The sequence below is a fragment of the Symphalangus syndactylus genome, chromosome 8 (genome assembly GCF_028878055.3).
Source record: "Symphalangus syndactylus isolate Jambi chromosome 8, NHGRI_mSymSyn1-v2.1_pri, whole genome shotgun sequence".
Taxonomy (NCBI): Eukaryota; Metazoa; Chordata; class Mammalia; order Primates; family Hylobatidae; genus Symphalangus; species Symphalangus syndactylus.
The window spans coordinates 49,936,068-49,958,504 of record NC_072430.2 but is presented as its reverse complement, the minus strand read 5'-3'; the positions used below and the strand labels follow the sequence as shown (position 1 = coordinate 49,958,504).

General features: G+C 38.7%; 1 protein-coding gene and 1 long non-coding RNA gene across 19 annotated transcripts in view; one reads left to right on the top strand and one right to left on the bottom strand.

Annotated features, from left to right (window-relative positions):
* The window catches only part of LOC129488856 (uncharacterized), a 38,234-nt gene extending 33,674 nt beyond the window's left edge, over positions 1–4,560 (bottom strand). Inside the window, exon 1 of the long non-coding RNA XR_008659725.2 lies at positions 4,412–4,560. This is a non-coding gene — a long non-coding RNA (uncharacterized lncRNA). The remainder of the gene's footprint in view (positions 1–4,411) is intronic.
* The window catches only part of GPHN (gephyrin), a 722,880-nt gene that overhangs the window by 676,530 nt on the left and 23,913 nt on the right, over positions 1–22,437 (top strand). For all 18 annotated transcript variants that reach the window (XM_055291351.2, XM_063644412.1, XM_063644411.1 and 15 more), the window contains one exon: positions 7,146–7,233. In XM_055291351.2, the coding sequence (XP_055147326.1) occupies positions 7,146–7,233 (88 nt within the window). The remainder of the gene's footprint in view (positions 1–7,145; positions 7,234–22,437) is intronic.

The following is a 22,437-nucleotide window of genomic DNA, read 5'->3' as shown; positions in this document are numbered from 1 at the left end:
AAAGTACAAAAAATAAACAGTCCAAGCCTCTTTGCTTCCTGGACAGTTTTGTTGTAAAGGCTGGACTTTCCCAGCCTTTAAAGGATAGGGCAGTCTTAGTATTTTTTCAAGTAGACTTCGGACTTCTGGGTCAACCTAAAAAAATTTATAGCTTTGCCCTTGATCTGGATCCCAACCAACCACAAATTCTTAGAATCAGTGAATGTTAGAGATGAAAAAGACATACTCCAAATGTCCTCATTTTATAGATAAGGAGAATAATACCCCCTTCCCAAAAAAAATGATACTAGTTTTTCAAGATCATCTGGGTAGTTAGCAGTAGAGATAAAACAGGATTCTAGACTTTGTGACACTCAGATCTTCAGTTGATGGCTTTATCTTCTGTTGCCTAGTGCATACATTCTTAGCATTAAAGCAATTGTCTTGTAGAATGCTTTCATGTAATATTGGTACTCTAAGAGAACAATGGTTAGGTACTTAATAATTCAAATGAAAATAAATGGGAAGTATTAGTAAATCAAGATTCATGTTAGTATTAGAATTATTTTTGGCTAGGTGCAGTGGCTCATGCCTGTAATCCCATCACTTTGGGAGGCCAGGAGTTCAAGACCAGCCTGGCCAACATGGCAAAACTCTACTAAAAATACAAAAATTTGCCAAGCATGGTGGCACACACTTGTAATCCCAGCTGCTTGGGTGGCTGAGGCACGGGAATCACTTAAAGCCGGGAGGCAGAGGTTGCAGTGAGCAGAGGTAGCGCCATGCACTCCAGCCTGAGTGACAGAGCAAGACTCTTGTGTGTGTGTGTGTGTGTTTTTTTTTTTTTTGAGAAGGAGTCTTGCACTGTCACCTAGGCTGGAGTGCAGTGGCACAATCTCTGCTCACTGCAAGCTCCGCCTCCCGGGTTCATGCCATTCTCCTGCCTCAGCCTCCCAAGTAGCTGGGACTACAGGTGCCCGCCACCACGCCCAGCTAATTTTTTGTATTTTTAGTAGAGACAGGGTTTCACCGTGTTAGCCAGGATGGTCCCGATCTCCTGACCTCGTGATCCACCTGCCTCGGCCTCCCAAAGTGCTGGGATTACAGGCATGGGCCACCACACCTGGCTGACTCTCTTAAAAAAAAAAAAAAGAATTATTTTTAGGCCAGGTGCAGTGGCTCATGCCTGTAATCCCAGCACTTTGGGAGGCTGAGGCAGGCAGATCTCTTGAGCCCAGGATTCAACATGGTAAAACCGTGTCTACTACAAAAAACACAAAAAATATTATCCAGGTGTAGTGGTGCACTCTTGTGGTCCCAGTTACTCAGGAGTCTGAGGTGGGAGGATCGCTTGAGCCTGGTATGTGGAGGCTGCAGTGAGCCATGATCACACCACTACACTCCATCCTGGGTGATAGAGTGAGACCCTGTCTCAAAAAAGAAAAAAAAAGATTTATCTGTAAAGGAATGGCTAAGCACCATCCAAATTAAATTAAAACTGCAGTTGTTAATGAAGAAAGATTTAAGTGATATCATGATATCCCTTTAAGATATGCCACTCTTTGAGAAAAGGGAAACTACTGATATATACCTAGAAAACTTAATCTGCTTGATCCAATAGCCCCTCTAGTGGCAGTGGTGAGAATAAGTCAAATTTTAGAAGTACAAATTTTGTTTCTATCAGTATTTGGTATATACAAATAAGATTTATATATTTAGGTAAATGCTGATAAATAGCTTTTATCTGAAGGTGTTTTATGTGTAACAAAATGTCTTTCATAATTCAAATATTACTATATTGAGAAGAAGAGTAGAAAAAACACATGATGACTTTGAACCTAACACTACCTATGTGAACCTCAGTGTCCTCTTTTGTCCTGCCTTCCTCACAGAATTGTGAGATTAACACATAGGGGTGAAAATGTATTTTTTAAAAACATTAGTATTGTCATTAATTTTATTTCTTGGATATTAAGATCTTATATGTAGGAAGTTCTGTCTTAAATATAAGGTCAGATTATAATGTTTTGTAGTTTTAGCCTCCTATCCTTGAGAAAATTAATCTACCCTGCTTGCTTTATGTAAGAAAACTGAGAAAATCATGAACTGTTTTCTCTCTATTATATTATTCATGATTATAACCCTTGTTACCTATTTCCTCTTATCACTATTCAGAGTAATCTTTGAGTTTTAGAAAGAAAACTCAGTTTTTATATGTTAAAAATCAAGAGTCTTGGGGAAGGAATATGAAGTAAATATTGGAAAATATTAGCATTTCTCAAATCTGAGTGATGGATACATGGGTGTTTGTTATACTGTTATGTTGGAAATGTTTTATAATTTAAAATATAGCATGAATCATAAAAAAGAAAGCAAATTTGTGATGTGAATAGGCCCTTAAGCTATGGTTAACCAAAATCATAGTTTTCATCTGAACATGGGATTCTGAATCACCTTCATTTCATTCCAAAGAGTATAGTAAAATATTCGCACATGCAATTTTCTGCTGGTTACCCCAGACAAATCCATATCTCTTGCCATAGCATCCTCTCCTTTTTTTTTTTTTTTTTTTAATTACTAAGAGACTAGATCTAGGGCCGGGCATGGTGGCTCATGCCTGTAATCCCAGCACTTTGGGAGGCCAAGGTGGGCAGATCACTTGAGGTCAGGAGTTCAAGACTAGCCTGGCGAACATGGTGAAACCCATCTCTACTAAAAATACAAAACATTAGCCAGCCATGGTGGCGGGCATCTGTAATCCCAGATGCTTGAGAGGCTGAGACAGGAGAATTGCTTGAACCCAGGAGGCAGAGGTTGCAGTGAGCCGAGATCGCGCCACTACACTCCGCCTGGTCAACAAAGCAATACTCCATCTCAAAAAAAAAAAAAGAGAGAGAGACTAGGTCTCACTATATCACCCAGGCTAGAATGCAGTGGCTATTCACAGATGTGATAATAGCTCACTGCAGTCTTGAACTCCAGGGCTCAAGCAATCCTCTCACCTCAGCCTCCCAGGTAGCTGAGACTACAGGTGTGCCACCACACTTGGCCAGCATCCTCTCTTTCTGATGATTTTGGACAAGGGTCTGTTCTCATTAGACTCTTCCTTTTATGGTATATTACATGCCTTTAAAAAACTACACAATCATTTCTGATTAGGCAGGGAGAGGAATAAGCATTTAATAAGAAGCCAGAGTTTGTAGTCCTGGCTCTGCCATTTACTGCTCTATCTACACTTTGCCTCTCTGAATATAACTTGCCTTTTCTTAAAATGAGCATAGTAATACCTGTTCAATCTAGCATACAGATTTGTTGAGAGATTATAGCATGCAACATAAATGAAGTTATAGATCCCCTGGCTGTTGTCATACATTGGTACCTGTCTCTCTAGTAAGGCAGGATGTCTGATCAAATCTCCAGACACCAGAAGCATACAACAGAAAGGAGAGTTACAGAGAGTAACAAAGGGGGATAGAGTATGGCAGGACCCAAATAACTGGCCCAGCAGTGATAATGGACAAGATAACATTTACAACTTTGAGATTCAATGATTTTGTGAATGTACTACCCACAGAGTACAAAGTATCATTGAGCATATTCTTTGAAACATGATAAATTTCAGTAAGGATTTGGAACAAAATCCCTTTCAGTTGATTTCTGCAAATTAGAAAATTTCATATGGAGAGTTGATGTCTCTGAGGTTTTACAAAATAGGAAAAAAACATGTTTCCCAAACAATATGAAAATAATGAGTAAGGCCAGCACGATTGCTCACACTTATAATCCCAACACTTTGGGAGGCCAAGGCGAGCAGATCACCTGAGGTCAGGAGTTCAAGGCCAGCCTGGCCAACATGGTGAAACTGTGTCTCTACTAAAAATACAAAAATTAGCCGGGCATGGTGGCAGGCGCCTGTAATCCCAGCTCCGTGGGAGACTGAGGCAGGAGAATCGCTTGAACCCAGGAGGCAGAGGTTGCAGTGAGCCGAGATTGCGCCATTGTACTCCAGTCTGAGCGACGAGAGCAAGACTCCATCTAAAAAAAAAAAAAGTACGAAAAAGCACTGAAAAGTGCTTATTTGTAGTAATCAGCTAGGCCCCAGAACCTTTATCTGCCTACAAAGATGGATACCATGACGGTGTGCATCTCACTGCTGCTTTGTTTACAGTAGCTTTACAGTAATTCTATAGAAGCAACATGTTGTAAGTTATGTATTATATGTATATAACATATATTGTAAGTTATATATTACAAGGTTTATAAAATTAGCCTAATATATTAAGAATTTATTAATATATTAAAAATTAGCCTAATATATTAAAAATTTATAAAATTAGCCTAATATATAAAAAATATATTACAAGGTTTATAAAATTAGCCTAATACCTTTTTCTACTAACATAAAATTGTGTTTGTTGATAGTATTCATTACCCAGTCAGTATTTTGAACCACATTCCATGTGATGCTGTGTTTGGGATGTTTTTTCCATTTACTCCATAGTAAATGAGGAACCACTGGCTTAGCATAATGATAATATGATCCAGCAAGGCAAGGAGCCCAGAACTCTGGGCATCAGGAACCCATCACATGCATATTATATAGTATTTCAATACAACAGAATAATTTGCTGTCTTTTTTCCTAAATTGAAATGAAAAGGATTGATGAGAAATCTGTTCAAAATACATAGGTCAAAAATACTTTAAGTACAACATTATTCAAAATAATTCTGAGATGTTTGCCCAACTAGTTTAACTTTGAAATTTATGTCAGGGGTTTTTTTTAAGTCTTTAATGTTTTACATATAGATTCTACCTTCAGTTAATACCTGGGCACTTTTTTGGCTGCCTATGCAATGACTGACTCAATGACTTTAAAGGGTCTCTATGTTGGTAGGCTGAACCTTATATGAGCCATTTTTCAAACTTTTGGCCCTTCTCCTTGGGAGCTTGCTTCCCAAAGCCAGAGCTTGTGGACAGGCCAGTGCTAGAGGAAAAGGAGAATTTTACCCAGACCCTGTAAGAGAACCTCATAGTAAATGAAGCTATTCAGGTTGGAACCAGGCCTACCTTGCCATTTGGACCTTTCATATTTAGCTCTGTGAATGTATTTAAGTCCCAGTGTATGATTTTATTGTGTGTTACTCATGAGTATTTTCCAGAATAAAAATCCCAAGCATGCTGTAGTTGAACTTTGCCAGTTTGTTAGGTATGTTTGATTAACTTGTTAACATAGCAGCAATAGTAATGACATATGACTTTCTTGAAAACTTAGTTTGTTCCAGATACTATTCCAAGTGTTTTATATGTATTAATAGGATGTCATTTAATCCTCATAACAACCCTCTTATGGCTACTTTACAGATGAAAAACTAAGGCAAAGAGAAGTTAAGCAACTTGTGCATGGTTAAACATCTAGCAAATAGTGGTGCCAGGATTTCCACTCAGGCAGTCTGACTCCAGAGCTCACATATTTAATCTCTGTGCTATGCCACCTCCTGACTAGTTTATCTCTTATAGAGTCTGTGAAGGTTGTGTCTCTGATAGGTCTCAAGTTCTCCCTACCTCTGTCACACCTGGATAAAAATTGAAATTATATCCTAGTTATAAATCATGCTATCTTGAGTCACTAACTTTTCTTCTTCCTCTCTCATCAAATAGTGCATTAAGGTAAGGGGGCATGAATAAACTTCACTGTCATGAGATATTTGTGAGAACATATGCTGTCTCATTGAGAGATTATTTGTTTTCAAGTTAACAAAAACCTGCTGAAGCTAGTGCAAGCAAAGAAGACATTTATGGAAGGATACAAGGTTATCTCATAGAACCCAAGAGCAAGAATACAGCTGGGCCTCAAGGGGGATGAAAGGCAGGAAGCAGAAAATCAGAAGCCAGGGTTACTCCCTTTTTAGTTGTTCTCATTAGATGTCCATAGGGAAGAAAGGGAAAGGAAGAGTCAGGTGGTATAAATAGGTAAGAATTTTTCAGAAAACAAGGGTATGGCTAGATATATACTCCTCAAAAAGTATCTTTTCTGTACTGCATCAATTGAAGGGAAATGCCAATTACAGGTCACATTGCCCAGTAGATTCGTATGGATTTAAAGTAGTAACTAAACAATCCCTTTCAACTACTCCCAATCATCCTGTCCCTTCATAAGTCTTGATTCTTGGAATTTTGTTTATTCTCACTTGATAAGTCTCAAGGTAGGACTTTTCAACTGTTCTGACATCCAAAGATAAGACCCCCGTTTTCATCTCTTCTCCCTAGACCTTCAACCTGTACCATCAAAGAGCCTGTTGCACTTGCCTTTTCAAGTGACAGTCAGGAACCTGCCTAGCTTCCATTCCTAATATTCATCCTGTATTCATATCCTGTATAAGTAGTTCATACCATCTCTACTTTCCTTGTCCTTTTTCCCCTACCTTTTCTCTTCCCAACATTATTACTACCTACTGGCTTTTCCTATTTCTAGGGATCCTTCCCCCTCCATTTCCTATTAGATAAACTCCAAATTCATCAGCTTGAGGGTTCTTCAAAATCATGTCCCATCCTACCTGTCCCAGTCATTCCCACTCAAGTCCTTCACTCTAAGCAGGCCATTTTCCACAGTGACCTAGAAACAGCACAGGCTTAACCATTATTCCAAGCCTTTGCTAGTACAGATCCTCTTGCTTACGAAGCTCTTTCCCATTCCTTTTCTTTCCACCTCTCAGAATCCAGCTCATTTCTCGGGGCCTCACTTAAGACATTCTCTCTAAAGAGTCCTATGTGATCTTTCCAACACCTCAGGTAACCAATTGTCTGGGATTGCCTTGGATTCCTAGGACATCTGACTTTAGTACTAAAACAGGAATATTCCTAGGCAAACCAGGATAGTTAGACATCCTCCAACATCTCATTGTCTCCTTTCATTATAGTGGCTTGTTAGAACAAAAAGCCCTGTGAAATCGCCAGTAGCCACTACTTCAGCATGTACAAGGTCCTTTCTCCATAAGACTTAATGCTCCTGTTAGGCAGAGACCCTTTTGATTCCCACTTCATACAGAATATAGTGCTGTACTCATGTTAATGTCTATTAGTGAATAAGGCGATGTAGTTTTAAGTTGGCACTATATCTAAAATCTTTTCCTTGTTTGTTAATTTCTTTGTCTTTATTTTTTTCCAGCCCAGATGACTTACTCAATGCCTTGAATGAGGGTATCAGTCGTGCTGATGTCATCATCACATCAGGGGGTGTATCCATGGGGGAAAAGGTATGAAAGATAGGGCTCGTGAAAATGTACCTGCTCTAATGTTCTTGCATATGGTCGATTAACTATGGTCTGGTAGGCATCTGATATTCATAACCAGGATCCTACACAGCTGAAAATCCAGGGGGTTTCAGAAATTACTGGTCTCTCTAAAAGGGATACAATGTGGGTAGGTCAGGGAGCTTACCCTCAGGAGCAACCTGGAGAATCCCACAACTTGCAGAATGGTTTTTGCTATTCCCCTGGAAAACTTCTGACCTGTTTCTCACTCTATTTTACTACATTAGGACATCCTTTATACATGATATTTACCACTAGGGTAAAACTCTAAGATCCTTCCTTCTACTCAGATTTAAACATGACTCCCCAGGAGCCAACCAATTCACCCACCATATATTCCAAATCTACCAAGAATGCTTAGCTCCCTTTCCCCACAAGGAAGAAAGGGAGGATTAGGCATTCCTTTTGCTCCTCTTTACAAAATAATAATAATAAGGAAAATATGGCCAGGCACAGTGGCTCAAGCCTGTAATTCCAATACTTTGGGAGGCTGAGGCAGGTAAGTTACTTGAGCCCAGGAGTTCAAGACCACCTGGGCAACATGGTGAAACCCCATCTCTACAAAAAAAATGCAAAAATTAGTTGGGCATGGTGGCACGTGCCTGCAGTTCGAGCTACTTAGGTGCTGAAGTGGGAGGATCGCTTGAGCCTGGGTGGTCAAGGCTGCAGTGAGCTGAGATCACACCACTGCACTCCAACCTGGGCAACATAGCAAGACCCTGTCTAAAAAAAAAAAAAATATATATATATATATATATATATATACACACACACATATTATTTTATAGGACTAAGTGTATTTGTAGATGGTATATACTTGTTCCTATAAAGACCACAATTTGAATATTTCAGTAACACTAAGTTTACGTTTCTTAATGAAATGTGTTAGTTTACAATGACTATTGGGTCCACTGAATAATGTTATAAAAGTAAAATATTCTTTACTAAATAACCAACCTTAATTTTTGGCTCAAAGATATTTCAGCATAAAATGTTTTGCCAGCTGATAATCCTTTTCCATGTTTTCTCTCACATTAATGACTAAACTGAAAAATCACAAAAATACTGTCATAGCAATTTTTACTAAAATTCATATTTTCTAAGAGTTTGATTTATTTTAAAGTAGATCTTACAGATATGATTGTACTTGATCTCTGTCCTCTTGTAGCTATAAAACTGCCTAAATTTATAACCTGACTCTTTGGACAGTGAACTCTGTTGGCTCGGAGAACAAATGTCAGAACTTAGCAACCTGAACAGAAGAATGCCTGCCTCCCATTCACAAACTTTAGTGTTAGAGCCTTTCAGAATAGCCCTGCAGATGCTAAAAAGTTTGGGAGAAAAAAATCTCACCTTACCTCCAGGAGTGAAAGTGTCGTAGTGTGTGTAGGTGTTGTTATAGCAGACAAATTGCTGGATTAGTGTTCCCTCAAAGTCTCCCAGAGTCTTTAGCCCCAGGTAGAGCAAATTGCCGCAGAGCTCTCCTGAGATCACAAAGGCTAGGGGCTGAGATGTGCACTGTAGTGCAGCTGAAAGAAATAATTTGCAACGTGTCTGTTTTCATTACCATCAAACTGCCTGTGGTACTCTCAATATTACAAGAGCAAACTATGAAGTCAGGTCTATTTAAATGTTAAATTTGTTATTTCCAGGGTTTGTGTCTTACATAATTTCTCTTAGTTTCTGATTAACCTAATTGTGGAATAATAGCTATTTGGCAGAACTAACGTTTATCTTTTCTAGTACTTCTGGAGAGGTAACAAACTCATAGCATATATAGGCTTGGCAATTGTGGCTCAATTGTGGTAAGGACAGAACACTTCTCAACCTAACCTTCTTTTTTTTTTTTTTTTTTTTTTTTTTTTTTTGAGACAGAGTCTCGCTCTGTCGCCCGGGCTGGAGTGCAGTGGTGCAATCTCGGCTCACTGCAAGCTCCGCCTCCCGGGTTCACGCCATTCTCCTGCCTCAGCCTCCGAGTAGCTGGGACTACAGGCGCCCACCACCGCGCCCGGCTAATTTTTTGTATTTTTTAGTAGAGACGGGGTTTCACCGTGGTCTCGATCTCCTGACCTCGTGATCCGCCCGCCTCGGCCTCCCAAAGTGCTGGGATTACAAGCGTGAGCCACCGCGCCCGGCCCTAACCTTCTTTATTAGTGCTAACAAAGATATATTTATACCAGGGATTTGCTCACCAGTAAACAAAGCCAATATAGTTAAGCATATTGGTTTTATTTATTTTATTCTCTGTGTAATAAGATACTTACACTAAACCTTTAATTTACTAGGAAAGAAATTTTAGGAACTGGGCATCCCACGGTATTCCTTAAGAGCTGCTAATTGTCCCTTCCTACCTCCTTGAGTGGGAATGAGATGATAGAGGAACCAGGAAGAAACAGATAAAACATAGATGCAGCAAATTCCTGCCAGCAAAAAAGTTTTAATTCCAAAAAGAATTTAGGGTACCTCCATAGCAGAAAGAAAATAATAAAAGACAGAACATTTGCTTCAGCCCAGGAGCTAAGCCTGAAAACCAGTTACTAAAAAAACAGGGAAACCAAGGAAAAATTCAGAAGCATTATGTAGCAGGCATGAATATTAAGTGCAGAACCTCAGGTATGCAAGAAATGTATTTAATTCTATTTAAATTGTACTGTAAGTGCCTGTGCTATAGGACTGGTGGGAAATTTTATTAAGCCACAACTGGAGCTTACTATCTCCAAGAATTATGCCAAGGAACCTGAAGGTACTTAAGCAGCACCAAAGCATCAGGGAGACACACCTGGTCACTGGTCTGCACTGGATACATCTAGAGTATTCTTGTAGTACCATTAGATCTCAAGTCTTTGCTCCTTTGGGCCATGCGAGGAGCACTAAGATCAAGTAGAGGCTGGAAACCTCAGAGCAGCTAGCCTCTTTGGGTGTATTTCACAGCCATCCCTTCTAAAATCTGACCACTTCTCCAACATACTGCCTGCTAAACAGCGAGGAGGGGCCCCTGCTGCTTGTTGGACTCATAGACCAGTACCTTCTTCCCAGCCAAGGAGAAATGATTCTTCCACAGTTACTTCCCTAAAGATCTCTCCCCTCCTTCACCTCACCCCCCTGCCCTACATACCCTTTGCAAAGAGTTTCATTTTTACAAAACACTGAAAGTTTGTTAAATAGTTAAACAGTATCTGCCTTTTGCCATGAAAACTAAAGAATCATATGCATTACTATAAGTTTTCCTCAACCTACAAAATTATTAAATAACTCAAAGACAATGAAAGGTGGCAATAATCCAGAACGATGCACTAAACTGGATACCAGTGACCTTTTTTGCTCATTTCTAAGTCTCTTAAGTTTTGCTAATAGTGTCTCCAGCACCCCCTATGATCAAAGTACCACATAGATGATAACTTATCACAAAAAAGGCTGGTTTCATGAGGTTTGCCCGATTATTTAGCAATAAGAGTGTTAATTAACCATGTAAGCTCCTTGATTTGTTTTGTAAGTCTAGAGTCATGTAGCCTCAGAATATTTAAAAGTAATTGGCTGGGCACGTTGGCTCACGCCTATAATCCCAGCACTTTGGGAGCCCAAGGTGGGCAGATTGCTTGAGGCCAGGAGTTCAAGACCAGCCTGGCCAACATGGCAAAACCCCACCTCTACTAAAAGTAAAAAATTAGCTGGGCATAGTGACAAATGCCTATAATCCCAGCTTCTTGGAAGGCTGAGGCACAAGAGCTGCTTGAACCTGGGAGGTGGAGGTTGCAGTGAGCCAAGATCGCACCACCGCACTCCTGCATGGGTGACAGAGGAAGACTCTGTCTCAAAAAACAAAACAAAACTAATCAACAATATTCCAAACAAACACATAAAAAATTTTTCTTTAATATTTCACTTAGTCCTACATCATTCTTGTTCTGCTAAATGTTGAGTTAGCCGTCTGCTTTCCTGAAGCCATCTGCTTTGGTACTATATAAAAGTTAGCTAAGCTATATCACCTCAGAAGCCTGTACTCAAGACGTTATTGTTTGATATCTCAATATCAATGTTAAAGTGCCTATTACACTCCTTTTCCCTAATGCTCTAAATCTGTCTCTGTTTCGGGCATAAACTATTGACTATAGCTTATAGCAGAGCCTTCAGGCAAGCATCAAAGTAAAACAGAAATTCTCTGTGAATGACAAATACTTGAGAGCTATGCTTAATTTACTTCCGTAACCAATAATATCAGAATAGAAGATAAGTAACATTCTTTTTTGAGGTACACGTGTAAGTATTTCATAGTAGGGGTTTTTTTGTTTTGTTTTGAGGTTTTTGTTTTATTTTGTTTTTCGAGACAAAGTCTCACTCTGTCACCCAGGGTAGAGTGCAGTAGTGCCATCATAGTTGACTGCAGCCTTGAATTCCTGGGCTCAAGCAATCCTCTTGCCTCAGCCTCCCAAAGTGCTGGGATTATAGGCGTGAACCACCATGCCAGCCTAGAAGTTTTGATCAGTGTTTCCTCTGAGGGTAAAACAGCAAAGGCATTGTCAAATTTCCAAGAACTTCCCGTAAAGCAAACAATTTCTGAAATATTTCTATTAATAACAGTTTACCTATAAGAATCTAACCTAGGGCAGACTGAGTGTCTCTGCTCAGATATGGCAGTTCCTCTCATGAAACTTTGAACAAATCTAATTATTCTCAGCATTCCTTTTTATAAGATGAAAACAAATCTGGGATTTTCTAGAGGCCCTCTAGGAAATTTTAAAGATGAGTTTTGGTAAGAAAAGAATATTTTTTCGGCCGGGCGCGGTGGCTCACGCTTGTAATCCCAGCACTTTGGGAGGCCAAGGCGGGTGGATCAGGAGGTCAGGAGATCGAGACCACAGTGAAACCCCGTCTCTACTAAAAATACAAAAAAAAATTAGCCGGGCGTGGTGGCGGGCGCCTGTAGTCCCAGCTACTCGGAGAGGCTGAGGCAGGAGAATGGCGTGAACCCGGGAGGCGGAGCTTGCAGTGAGCCGAGATTGCGCCACTGCACTCCAGCCTGGACGACAGAGCGAGACTCTGTCTCAAAAAAAAAAGAAAAAAAGAAAAGAACATTTTTTCCTAAATTTTGGTCTGATCTTTAAAAGGCAAAAATCAAAAGAGTTATTAAAAAAGAATGGGGCACTTGATGAAGACCTGAGAAACTGTACTTGGTTACCTAATTTTTCAAAACAACAATAAAATATTTGAAAATGAACATAGAAGGTAACATGATTGTAAATAACCTTGGCTCAATTCATAAATGAGGAACCTTTGTTCTTCGCTTTTTTATTTCTTTAAATAAAGATAAACAGAAAGCACAAAAAGGCAAATTACACAAAAAGAATAACCTTTCTTATTGTAGGACAGGCATTAATCAGTACCAAAGAAATAAGCACATCAAAACTCAGCAAACTCACTAAAATTTTAATATGTTTCTCAGCTTCACTTCAAACACAGTTACTAGAAACCAGGGCAAATACAATCTCATGAAAGTTTGTCCTTTATTATGCTCTTTTATATTCTGAAACAAACTGACACTTTAGAGCAAAGAACAGTCTTCATACCCATAAGGGTCCTTGAGACCTTTTAAGAGGACCTGCAAGGTCAACACTATTTTCATAATAATATTAAGACTTTATTTTTCTTTTTTTTTTTTTTTTTTGAGACAGAGTCTCGCCCTGTCACCCAGGCTGGAGTGCAGTGGTGCCATCTCGGCTCACTGCAAGCTCCGCCTCCCAGATTCATGCCATTCTCCCACCTCAGTCTCCCGAGTAGCTGGGACTACAGGTGCCTGCCACCACGCCCAGCTAATTTTTTGTTTTTGTATTTTTAGTAGAGACAGGGTTTCACCATGTTAGCCAGGATGGTCTCGATCTCCTGACCTCGTGATCCACCCGCCTCAGCCTCCCAGACTGCTGGGATTACAGGCGTGAGCCACCGCACCCGGCCAGTTTGCCTTTTTTATTCCACATCTCTCATTCTCTTTCCTTTTCTCATGAGTGTGTGCTTGAGTTCTTCCAGCAGCTAAATGATGTGTGATATCTCATCAGATTGAATGAACCAGATATGAGAATCTGGCTTCTGGTAACCCAGAAGTTAAAGAGATTTTCAAAATTATAAAACAACACATTGGAAATAAGTTACTGGGCTGGGTGTGTGGCTCACGCCTGTAATCCCAGAACTTTGGGAGGCTGAGGCGGGTGGATCACCTGAGGTCAGGAGTTCAAGATCAGCCTGGCCAACATGGTGAAACCCCATCTCTACTAAAAATACAAAAATTAGCTGGGCGTGGTGGCGGGCGCCTGTAATCCCAGCTACCTGGGAGGCCGAGGCAGGAGAACCACTTGAATCCAGGAGGCAGAGGTTGCAGTGACCCGAGATCATGCCATTGCACTCTAGCCTAGGCAACAAGAGTGAGACTCTGTCTCAAAAAAAAGAAAAGAAGTTACTTATGTTAACATGAAATGGCTTTATTGTTGTTATTTTCAAATGAACCAAATGTTTTTTTAATTTCTTAGTTTTAATTTCTAATATAGTAAATATCCATAGCTATAGCTCACATAAACAAAAACTCTTAGGGATCCTTAATGAATTTTAATTTAAGAATATGTAAAGGGGTCTTGAGACCAAAAATTCTGAGAACCGGGCTTTAAGAAAAATATATTATTTTTCCTTGAAAAACAAAAGAATACATATAGTTATACTTCTCTGTCACTATTGCTCCTTATGTAATTGCAACTACCCATATTAATTATGATGTTTAAGAAAATAACTAATATCTGTGTCATAGAGAAAACTAGGGAGCTTGGATAATTGAGAAATAATATGTAACCATTTTAGCAGACTAGCAAAGCTCATAAACACAAAGAACACAACTTTCTACTGCGGGACACATCCCTTTTACACCTTAGTGTAGCAAAGCTGAATCAACACATTCATTAACATGACCCAAAAATACAGCCTCTCCAGCAAAGTATATTCACCTTAAGAAGTACATAGTTATTAGCTATATAGTTTTAATTTCTATATAGTTAATAACTATATTCTTTTTAAAAAGCTAATAACTTAAAATGATGCTTAATAATAAATGCTCTAATATTCTAAGAAATTAGGTATCTTATGATGATTTATTAATTCAGTTTAATATCAACTCAAGATTTTAAGTAAATAAAAATCTTAAATTGTTTTGAAACTGACATACTATAAAACATGATAACTATTAACATTGTAAGATTTTCAGAATAATTATTTGATTTTGTTGATCACAGTTTTATACTTTTTTATAATCTTAAATATTACATAGGAAAAATGTGAGCTTATTTGATAAATAAGCCTATAGAAGTTTAGGAAAAACTCAAGTGAAATAAAATGTATACTTGTGTTATACTTAAGATTGATGTAAATAAGAGAAAGAACATGGCTGGGGTTTTTTTATTATTGTTATTTAAGTTTGGGGTTTGTTTTTTTTCTTTGTTTATATGTATGTTTTGAGGCAGGGTCTCAGTATTTTGCTCAAGTTGGTCTCTAACTTCTGAGCTTAAGCGATAATCCTCCTGCCTCAGCCTCCCAAGTAGCTAGCATTATAGGTACATGTCATCATACCTGGCTTTTGGGTTTTCTTAATAACTGGAATTATTAACTTAGTCTCATTTTCTACAGATTTATCCTAATTATATGAACTCACATTCTCAAAATTATAAGTAGAATATTTTCAGTGTAGCATATTTAAAATATTATAAGCTAAAACTATTTATTATCTAGGAATTTTAGAAATATTTTATATAAGCACTTATTATCTAAGCCAATTAGAACAGGGCACCTTTAAGAGACGATATAATTTATGAATACCTTACAGAAATAGGAAGGAAAACACTTCACACTCACAAAATGAGGTAAATGTTTTTCTGTATTACAGACACATGAACACACGAACAGATAAGAAACACAATAACTTCAGTTCTACTTACAACTTGAGCTATAAGTCAAGAGTAAACACAGAACCATAAATATTCATCAGTCCACTCATAAAGAGCTATTTTCTTTGCTAGAGGGCACAAAAATCTTTATTGATTTGGCCTCAGAATAGACAATAAGAGAAATAAACAAGAAAGACTAATATGCCAGATTCTCTGTCTTCTCTTAACCAAACAAAATAGATGTGTATCATCCTTTTACAGAGATCACCAAATGATTAGACCATAAAACCAAATCCCTAATCATTCCTGCCGCAAGGGGCAATACCTTATTGGCCGTGTGCAGAAACAAAAACAGAACCGAAATGAATACGGAGGCCAAAATAGAGAAACCAAAAGTTACCAAAGTTACAGTTTTATTGCTGCTTGGAATTCACTCCAGGAACCAAGGAAAGATGTACCCTTTGTTTGTTTGTTTTTGTTTTTGTTTTTTTGAGACAGTGTCTCACTCTGTCTCCCAGGCTGGAGCACAGTGGCATGATCTTGGTTCACTGCAACCTCCACCTCCTGGGTTCAAGCAATTCTTATGCCTCAGCCTCCCAAGTAGCTGGGATCACAGGCGCATGCCATCACGCCCCGCTAATTTTTGTCTTTTTAGTAGAGATGCTGTTTCACCATGTTGGCCAAGCTGGTCTCGAACTCCTGGCCTCGAGTGATCCGCCTGCCTCAGCCTCCCAGAGTGCTGGGATTTCAGACTTGAGCCACCACGCCTGGCCTGTACCCAGGTTTAAGCCACTCATAAAGTGTACTTCTCTGCCAATAAAGTTTAACTGGCTCTGTCCAATGAATCAATGGAGCATCTCATTGGAGCCTCTGGAATTGTTAAAGTTTAACTTTTTATAGATAAAATCATTAATCTTGATTTTGTCTCCTTTCTTGGCTTATTCACTGTACCTTGTTTTTGTAAATAAATTTAGTTGTTTCATAAGTGTTCATAGTATGTATAACTTTTATATTCTACCTAGAAGTGATATGACCACTTCATATATAGTATAAGAATCTTACAGTGATATACTTCTGTTTTGCCCTCTCAACATCTGTGCTACACTTGCCATAAATGTCATATTTACATATATTATTGAACCTTCACTATATCATTATGATTTTTCTTTAAACGATCAATTACTTTTAGCAAATGTTATATATTTAAAAATCTTACATATTTGCCTATGTAAAAAAATTATGAATCTCACAAATATATAAAATGAACATGTTCCCAAGATTTTATGTAACTCAACAAAGAGCAAATAAGTAAGATGTTGTGACCTATTCAAAGGAGAATTCAAAGAACATACCCATTTCAGCATTCTTGATTACCCAGGTAATCAGGTAATCAAGAATGCTGAAATAATTTGCTAACAGATGCAAAACTGATCTATACCCACCACAGAATAATCAATTACATCTCCATTGGGCAGAATTCATTTTCATTTCTTTGGATTAAAATTATGTTCACTGGCCGGGCGCGGTGGCTCACACCTGTAATCCCAGCACGTTGGAAGGCCGAGGCGGGCGGATCACAAGGTCAGGAGATTGAGACCATCCTGGCCAACATGGGGAAACCCCATCTCTACTAAAAATACAAAAATTAGCTGGGTGTGGTGGTGCATGCCTGTCATGCCAGCTACCCAGGAGGCTGAAGCAGCAGAATCTCTTAAACTAGGGAGTCAGAGGTTGCACTGAGCCGAGATTGTGCCGCTGCACTCCAGCCTGGTGACAGAGCGAGACTCCGTGTCAAAAAAAAAAAAAAGTTCACCGTCTTAACTTAGGCTGCTATTTAAAAAATACCAAAGTCCAGGTGCAGTGGCTCACGCCTGTAATCCCAGCACTTTAATAGGCCAAGGCGGGCAGATACTTAAGCTCAGGAGTTCTAAACCAGCCCAGGCAACATGGCAAAGCCCCCTCTCTACAAAAACTATAAAAATTAGCTAGGCAGTGGTGCTTGCCTGTAGTCCCAACTAGTCAGGAAGCTGAGGTAGGAGGTCAAGGCTGCAGTGAGCTGTGTTCACACCACTGCACTCCGGCCTAGGCAACAAAATGAGACCCTGTCTCAAAATAACAAAAAATACCATAAAATGAATGTCTTAAACATTTATTTCTCATAGTTCTGAAGGTTGGGAAATCCAAGATCAAGGTGACAGCATGGATGGGTTCTGGTGAGGGCCCTCTTCCAGGCTGCAGATAGCTGACTTCTCCTTTTACCCTCACATGGCAGAAAGAAAGCTAGCTAACTCTCTGGCCTCTTCTTGTAATGGCACTAATTCTACTCCTGAGAACTCCACCCTCATCACCTAATTACTTCCCAAAGCCCCCACCATCACATTGGGATTGGAGTTTCAACATATGAATTTGGGGGTGGGGAGGGACATATTCAGTCCATTGCATTTACTGTCTGTTTTATTCAGTTCCATTGCTGTAAAATAGCTGAAAAATACAAATAACCAGAAAGTGGGTGTTGCACTGGACACCCAGTATTCTTTTCTGCCCATTTCAAAGTCTTGCACAATTTTTCTGACCATTGGTGTTTCTCCTTACCTGAGTTGAAGAAGAGACTTATTCCTTCATCCATTCATTTTTCTTCTTCTCATATGACTCTGGGGTTCAGAATATCAGACAAAGATCCTTGCTGCTTCAATTGGTAAACAAAAATGTAAGAACAATGATGATTCTCAGCCTTTATCACTATGTCTGGTACAAGTTTTCTGTCTGTCACAGGAGCATGAAGCACTTCTTCGTGTTCAAAAAGAATGAAAAGGGCTATTTTTAAAAACAATTTTTTGCAAGAACAATAAAACACTTTCATTCATTTAGCAAATATATAAGCATCTGCTTTCCAAACTCTGCGTCATAACCTTCAAGGCCCTGCAACTCTGGCTTCTGCCTATCTCTTCAAACTCAGCTTATACCTCTCTCCTACTCATTCACTACTATCCATTGTCTTTTCAGTTCTATGCATGCTTTGCCACTTTGGAAGCTTTCATTTGTATGTGCCTTTCTCTGGAATTCTCTTCCCTCCACACTTCACATGCTTGAATCCTTCTTATCCTTCAAGGCTTAGCTAATATATCACTACCTCTTCTAGAATGACCTTTCCTGTTCTCCACACCCTCATCATTTTCTATCCCAGCACCTGCTTATTTCCTTCATAGCATGTACCACAAATTATAATTATTTTATTTGTTGGTTTACTTGTTTTTGGCTATTTCTCTCCAGTAAAATATAACAGGATATCTTTGTGTCAGCGACTATGTCTTTCTTCTTTACCATTAAATGCCTAGCACACATGGAATTCCTAATACATAATAGGCACTCAGAAATGTTTGGTGCACTAACGAATGAGTGAAAGGTGTATGCTATTCATTAAGGATTCATTATATAGGTATAGATATATATAGGTATACATATAGATATATATAAAAGACAATGTTCCTGTTCTCAAGAACTTTATAGTTTAACAAAGGATACATATCAGCTATCAAAGCAATTGCTGTATAACCTAAGTGCATAATGTTAGAAGCATTTAGTGCTATAGGAGCATATAAGAAAGATCTGAAGATTTCTGCTTCTGCTATGATAGAATAGCATACTTGGACCAATCCTCCCACCAAGAACATCTATAAAAACTATGTAAAATTTTTTAAAGAAAAGCAAAAGCAGATGTCTGAAGAGAATAACCAAGACAGCTAGGATTCCGGGCACCAAGATCCCAGAGAAAAGTGAACCACAGAGAAGTAAAACTGTAATTCTTCACCATATTTTTCCTCAAAGCATTTACTAATTCCTAAGCCAGGAGTGAGGTGGGGTGAGAGCTATAATAGTACAGGAAGCAAAGAAGCCAAGCATAAAAAAGAGTAGCTAAGAAGCTAATGAAATAAGCAGAATTTTCATCAGTCTTACGAGTTCAAGACCTGTTATAGAGGAGGGGCCCTGGTAAATATCTCAGGCTTTCAGCTTGAAGGGCTATGCTTTAGGAATAAAGACAATCTGGAGATAAACTAGCCTTCACAGGGACTGAAATCCAGCATCAAACTATCTCAATCCCTGATTAGATCAAGATAATCTGAGTTTTCCTTAACTGCCAGAAGACCTCAAATTCTTTTTGGAGGAATATATATCATTGTCCAAAGCCTTTTCAACTTTTTCATACCTGATATTTGGGCTTCAATTTGAAAAGTTACCAGACATGCTAGAGATAGAGCAAAATGACTAAAAATTAAGATAGGAAACAATTGATAAAGTAGACCTAAAAATCATGCTGACATTTATATTGTCTCACATGGACTTTAAATAACCATTATATGTTTAAGAAAAAGGGATGACAAAATGAGAAATTTCACTAGAAAACTGGAATCTATTCATAAGAATCAAATAGAAATTTTAGAAAAGGGATAGAAAATATAGAAATGAGCATAAAAGACAAATGGGATATGGTGAAAGGTCAAACATATATGTAGATGAAGTCTAAGAAGGAGAGGAGAGACAGAGTGAGCAAAACAATATTTAAAATATTGGCGGATAGTTTTCCAAAATCAATAAAAGACATCAAGCCAGAAATTCTAGGAGCTCTACTAATCTCAAGCCGGATAAATGAAAGAAACCATACCTAAGTACTCAGCAAAACTACTGAAAACCAAAGACAGAGAAAATTTTACCAGAAGGGCACATTGCCTTCAAAGGAGCAACAATAAAACTAACAAATGATTTAAATGGAAATGATGGAACCCAGAAAACAATGGACTGGGATTTGTAAAATGCAGGAAGAAATACTGCCAATAGGGAACTCTATAGTCATCAAAAATTTACTTCAAAAATGAAGGTGGAATAAAGACAATTTCAGCCAAACAGAAACTCTGCAGACCTAGACTAAATAGAGTTTTTAAGGTAGAAGGATTATGGAAGCATGGAAACGCAGAAAGGACTAAAGAGGGTTAACATGTCAGCAAATGTAAATGAGTGTTGATCATGTAAAATAATAATGTCTTGTGAGGCTTAAAATATAAAATACTGTATCGTGAATATATAAATATCAAGTATATATTGTCAACATAGTATATGTAGAAAATATATACAATAAATAAAATACATATACTTAAAATATAAACACATACATGCACATATGTATATGCTTAAAATGCATGTAAAATGTATACACACAATAGCATAAAAGGTAGAAAGGCATAAATTGAGTTGATATGTTTTAAGGTTCTTGTATTGTCTGGGAAGTGATTTTTAAAAACCCAGTTATGAGTAGACTGTAATAAGGATGCATATTGTAAATCTCTAAAATAATTACTAAAATAATAATATAAGAATATGTAACTAACAAGCTAATAGAGGGGAAAGAATATTAAATAAAAAATATTTCATGAATCCTAAGGGAGGTATAGAAGAAGAAAAAAGGAAACCAAAGCAGAAGTGACAAATGGTACAGTGATAGTTTTAAACCCAAATATAGCAGTAATTACACTTCATGTAGGCCAGGTGTGGTGGCTCATGCCTGTAATCCCAGCACTTTAGGAGGCTGAGGTGGACTGATCATGTGAGGCCAGGAGTTCGAGACCAGCCTAACCAACGTGATGAAACCTCGTCTCTATACAAAAATTATCTGAGTGTGGTGGCATGTGCCTGTAGTCCCAGCTACTCAGGAGGCTGAGGCATGCAATTGTTTGAACCCAGGAGGTAGAGGTTGCAGTGAGCCGAGATCACGCCACTGCAGTCCAGCCTGGGTGACAAGTGAGACTCTGTCTCAAAAAAAAAAGAAAAGAAAGAAAAGAAAAATTATACTAAATGTAAATAGACTGAATCATTCAGTTAAAAATTGTCATTCTGGATTTTTTAAAAAACAGCTAATCATATGCTGCTTATAAGAGACACATCTTAGATATAAAGACATAGAAAACTGAAAGTAAAAGATTTGAAAAGGTTATAATGAAATATAGCTGATGTAGCTATATTGATAACAGAAAATTCTTTTTCTTATAATACATTTTTATGTAGAGCAAATAGAGAAAATTAAGGTAAAAAGGATGACTAGATATTAGGAGGGACATTTTATTATTTTAAATTAGTTAATTCATCAGGAATATGTAAGTAACATTTACAAATTTATTATATCTAATAATATAACCTCAAAACGAAAAATATGTTAATTAATTAATTAATAATCAATATTTCATCTAGTCCCCTGGTCTCTGGAGTTCAGAGGAGGCTGAGAAGATGACTGAGACTAAGATAAAGGTGGGATAGACAGTGGGGTAGAATGAGTATTCAAGGCAGAAAAAAGAACATTTTCAAAGACTGGAGGCAATAGCTTAAGAAACTGGCCGGATGCGGTTGTTCACACCTGTAATCCCAACACTTTGGGAGGCCAGGGTGGGTGGATTGCTGGAGGCCAGGAGTTCAAGACCAGCCTGGCCAACTTGGTGAAACGCTGTCTCTCCTAAAAATACAAAAATTAGCCGGGCATGGTGGCATGCAGCTGTAGTCCCACCCAGCTACTTGGGAGGCTGAGGGACAAGAATTGCCTGAACCCGGGAGGCAAAGGTCGCAGTGAGCCGAGATCATGCCACTGCACTCCAGCCTGGGTGACAGAGTGAGACCCTGTCTCAAGAAGAAGAGAGAAAGAGAAAAAGAGAGAGAGTGGCAGCGGGGGCGGGGCAGGGGAGAAGGAAGGAAGGAAGGAGTCTTGCTAGAATGTAGACGGAGAGAAAGATTGATAGAGAGGAATGTGGCTGGGTGAGATGGATGAGAACAATGATTGGGGGGCTAGAAAATATAGGAATATTTGATATTTAAAAGATGATATGGCCGGGTGCAGTGGTTCACGCCTGTAATCCCAGCACTTTGGGAGGCCGAGACGGGTGGATCACCTGAGGTCAGGAGTTTGATGCAAGCCTGGCCAACCTGGTGAAACACTGTCTCTACTAAAAATACAAAAATTAGCTGGGCATGGTGATGCATGCCTGTAATCCCAGCCACTTGGGAGGCTGAGGCAGGAGAATTGCCTGAACCCAGGAGGAGGAGGTTACAGTGAGCCAAGATCGCGCCATTGGACTCCAGCCTGGAGGACGAGAGCAAAACTCCATCTCAAAAAAAAAAGATACTTTTTCCTAAAAACCAGCAAGTTATTAAAGTGTTATATAGTCACTTGATCAAATTTGTCTCAGAGGATCTC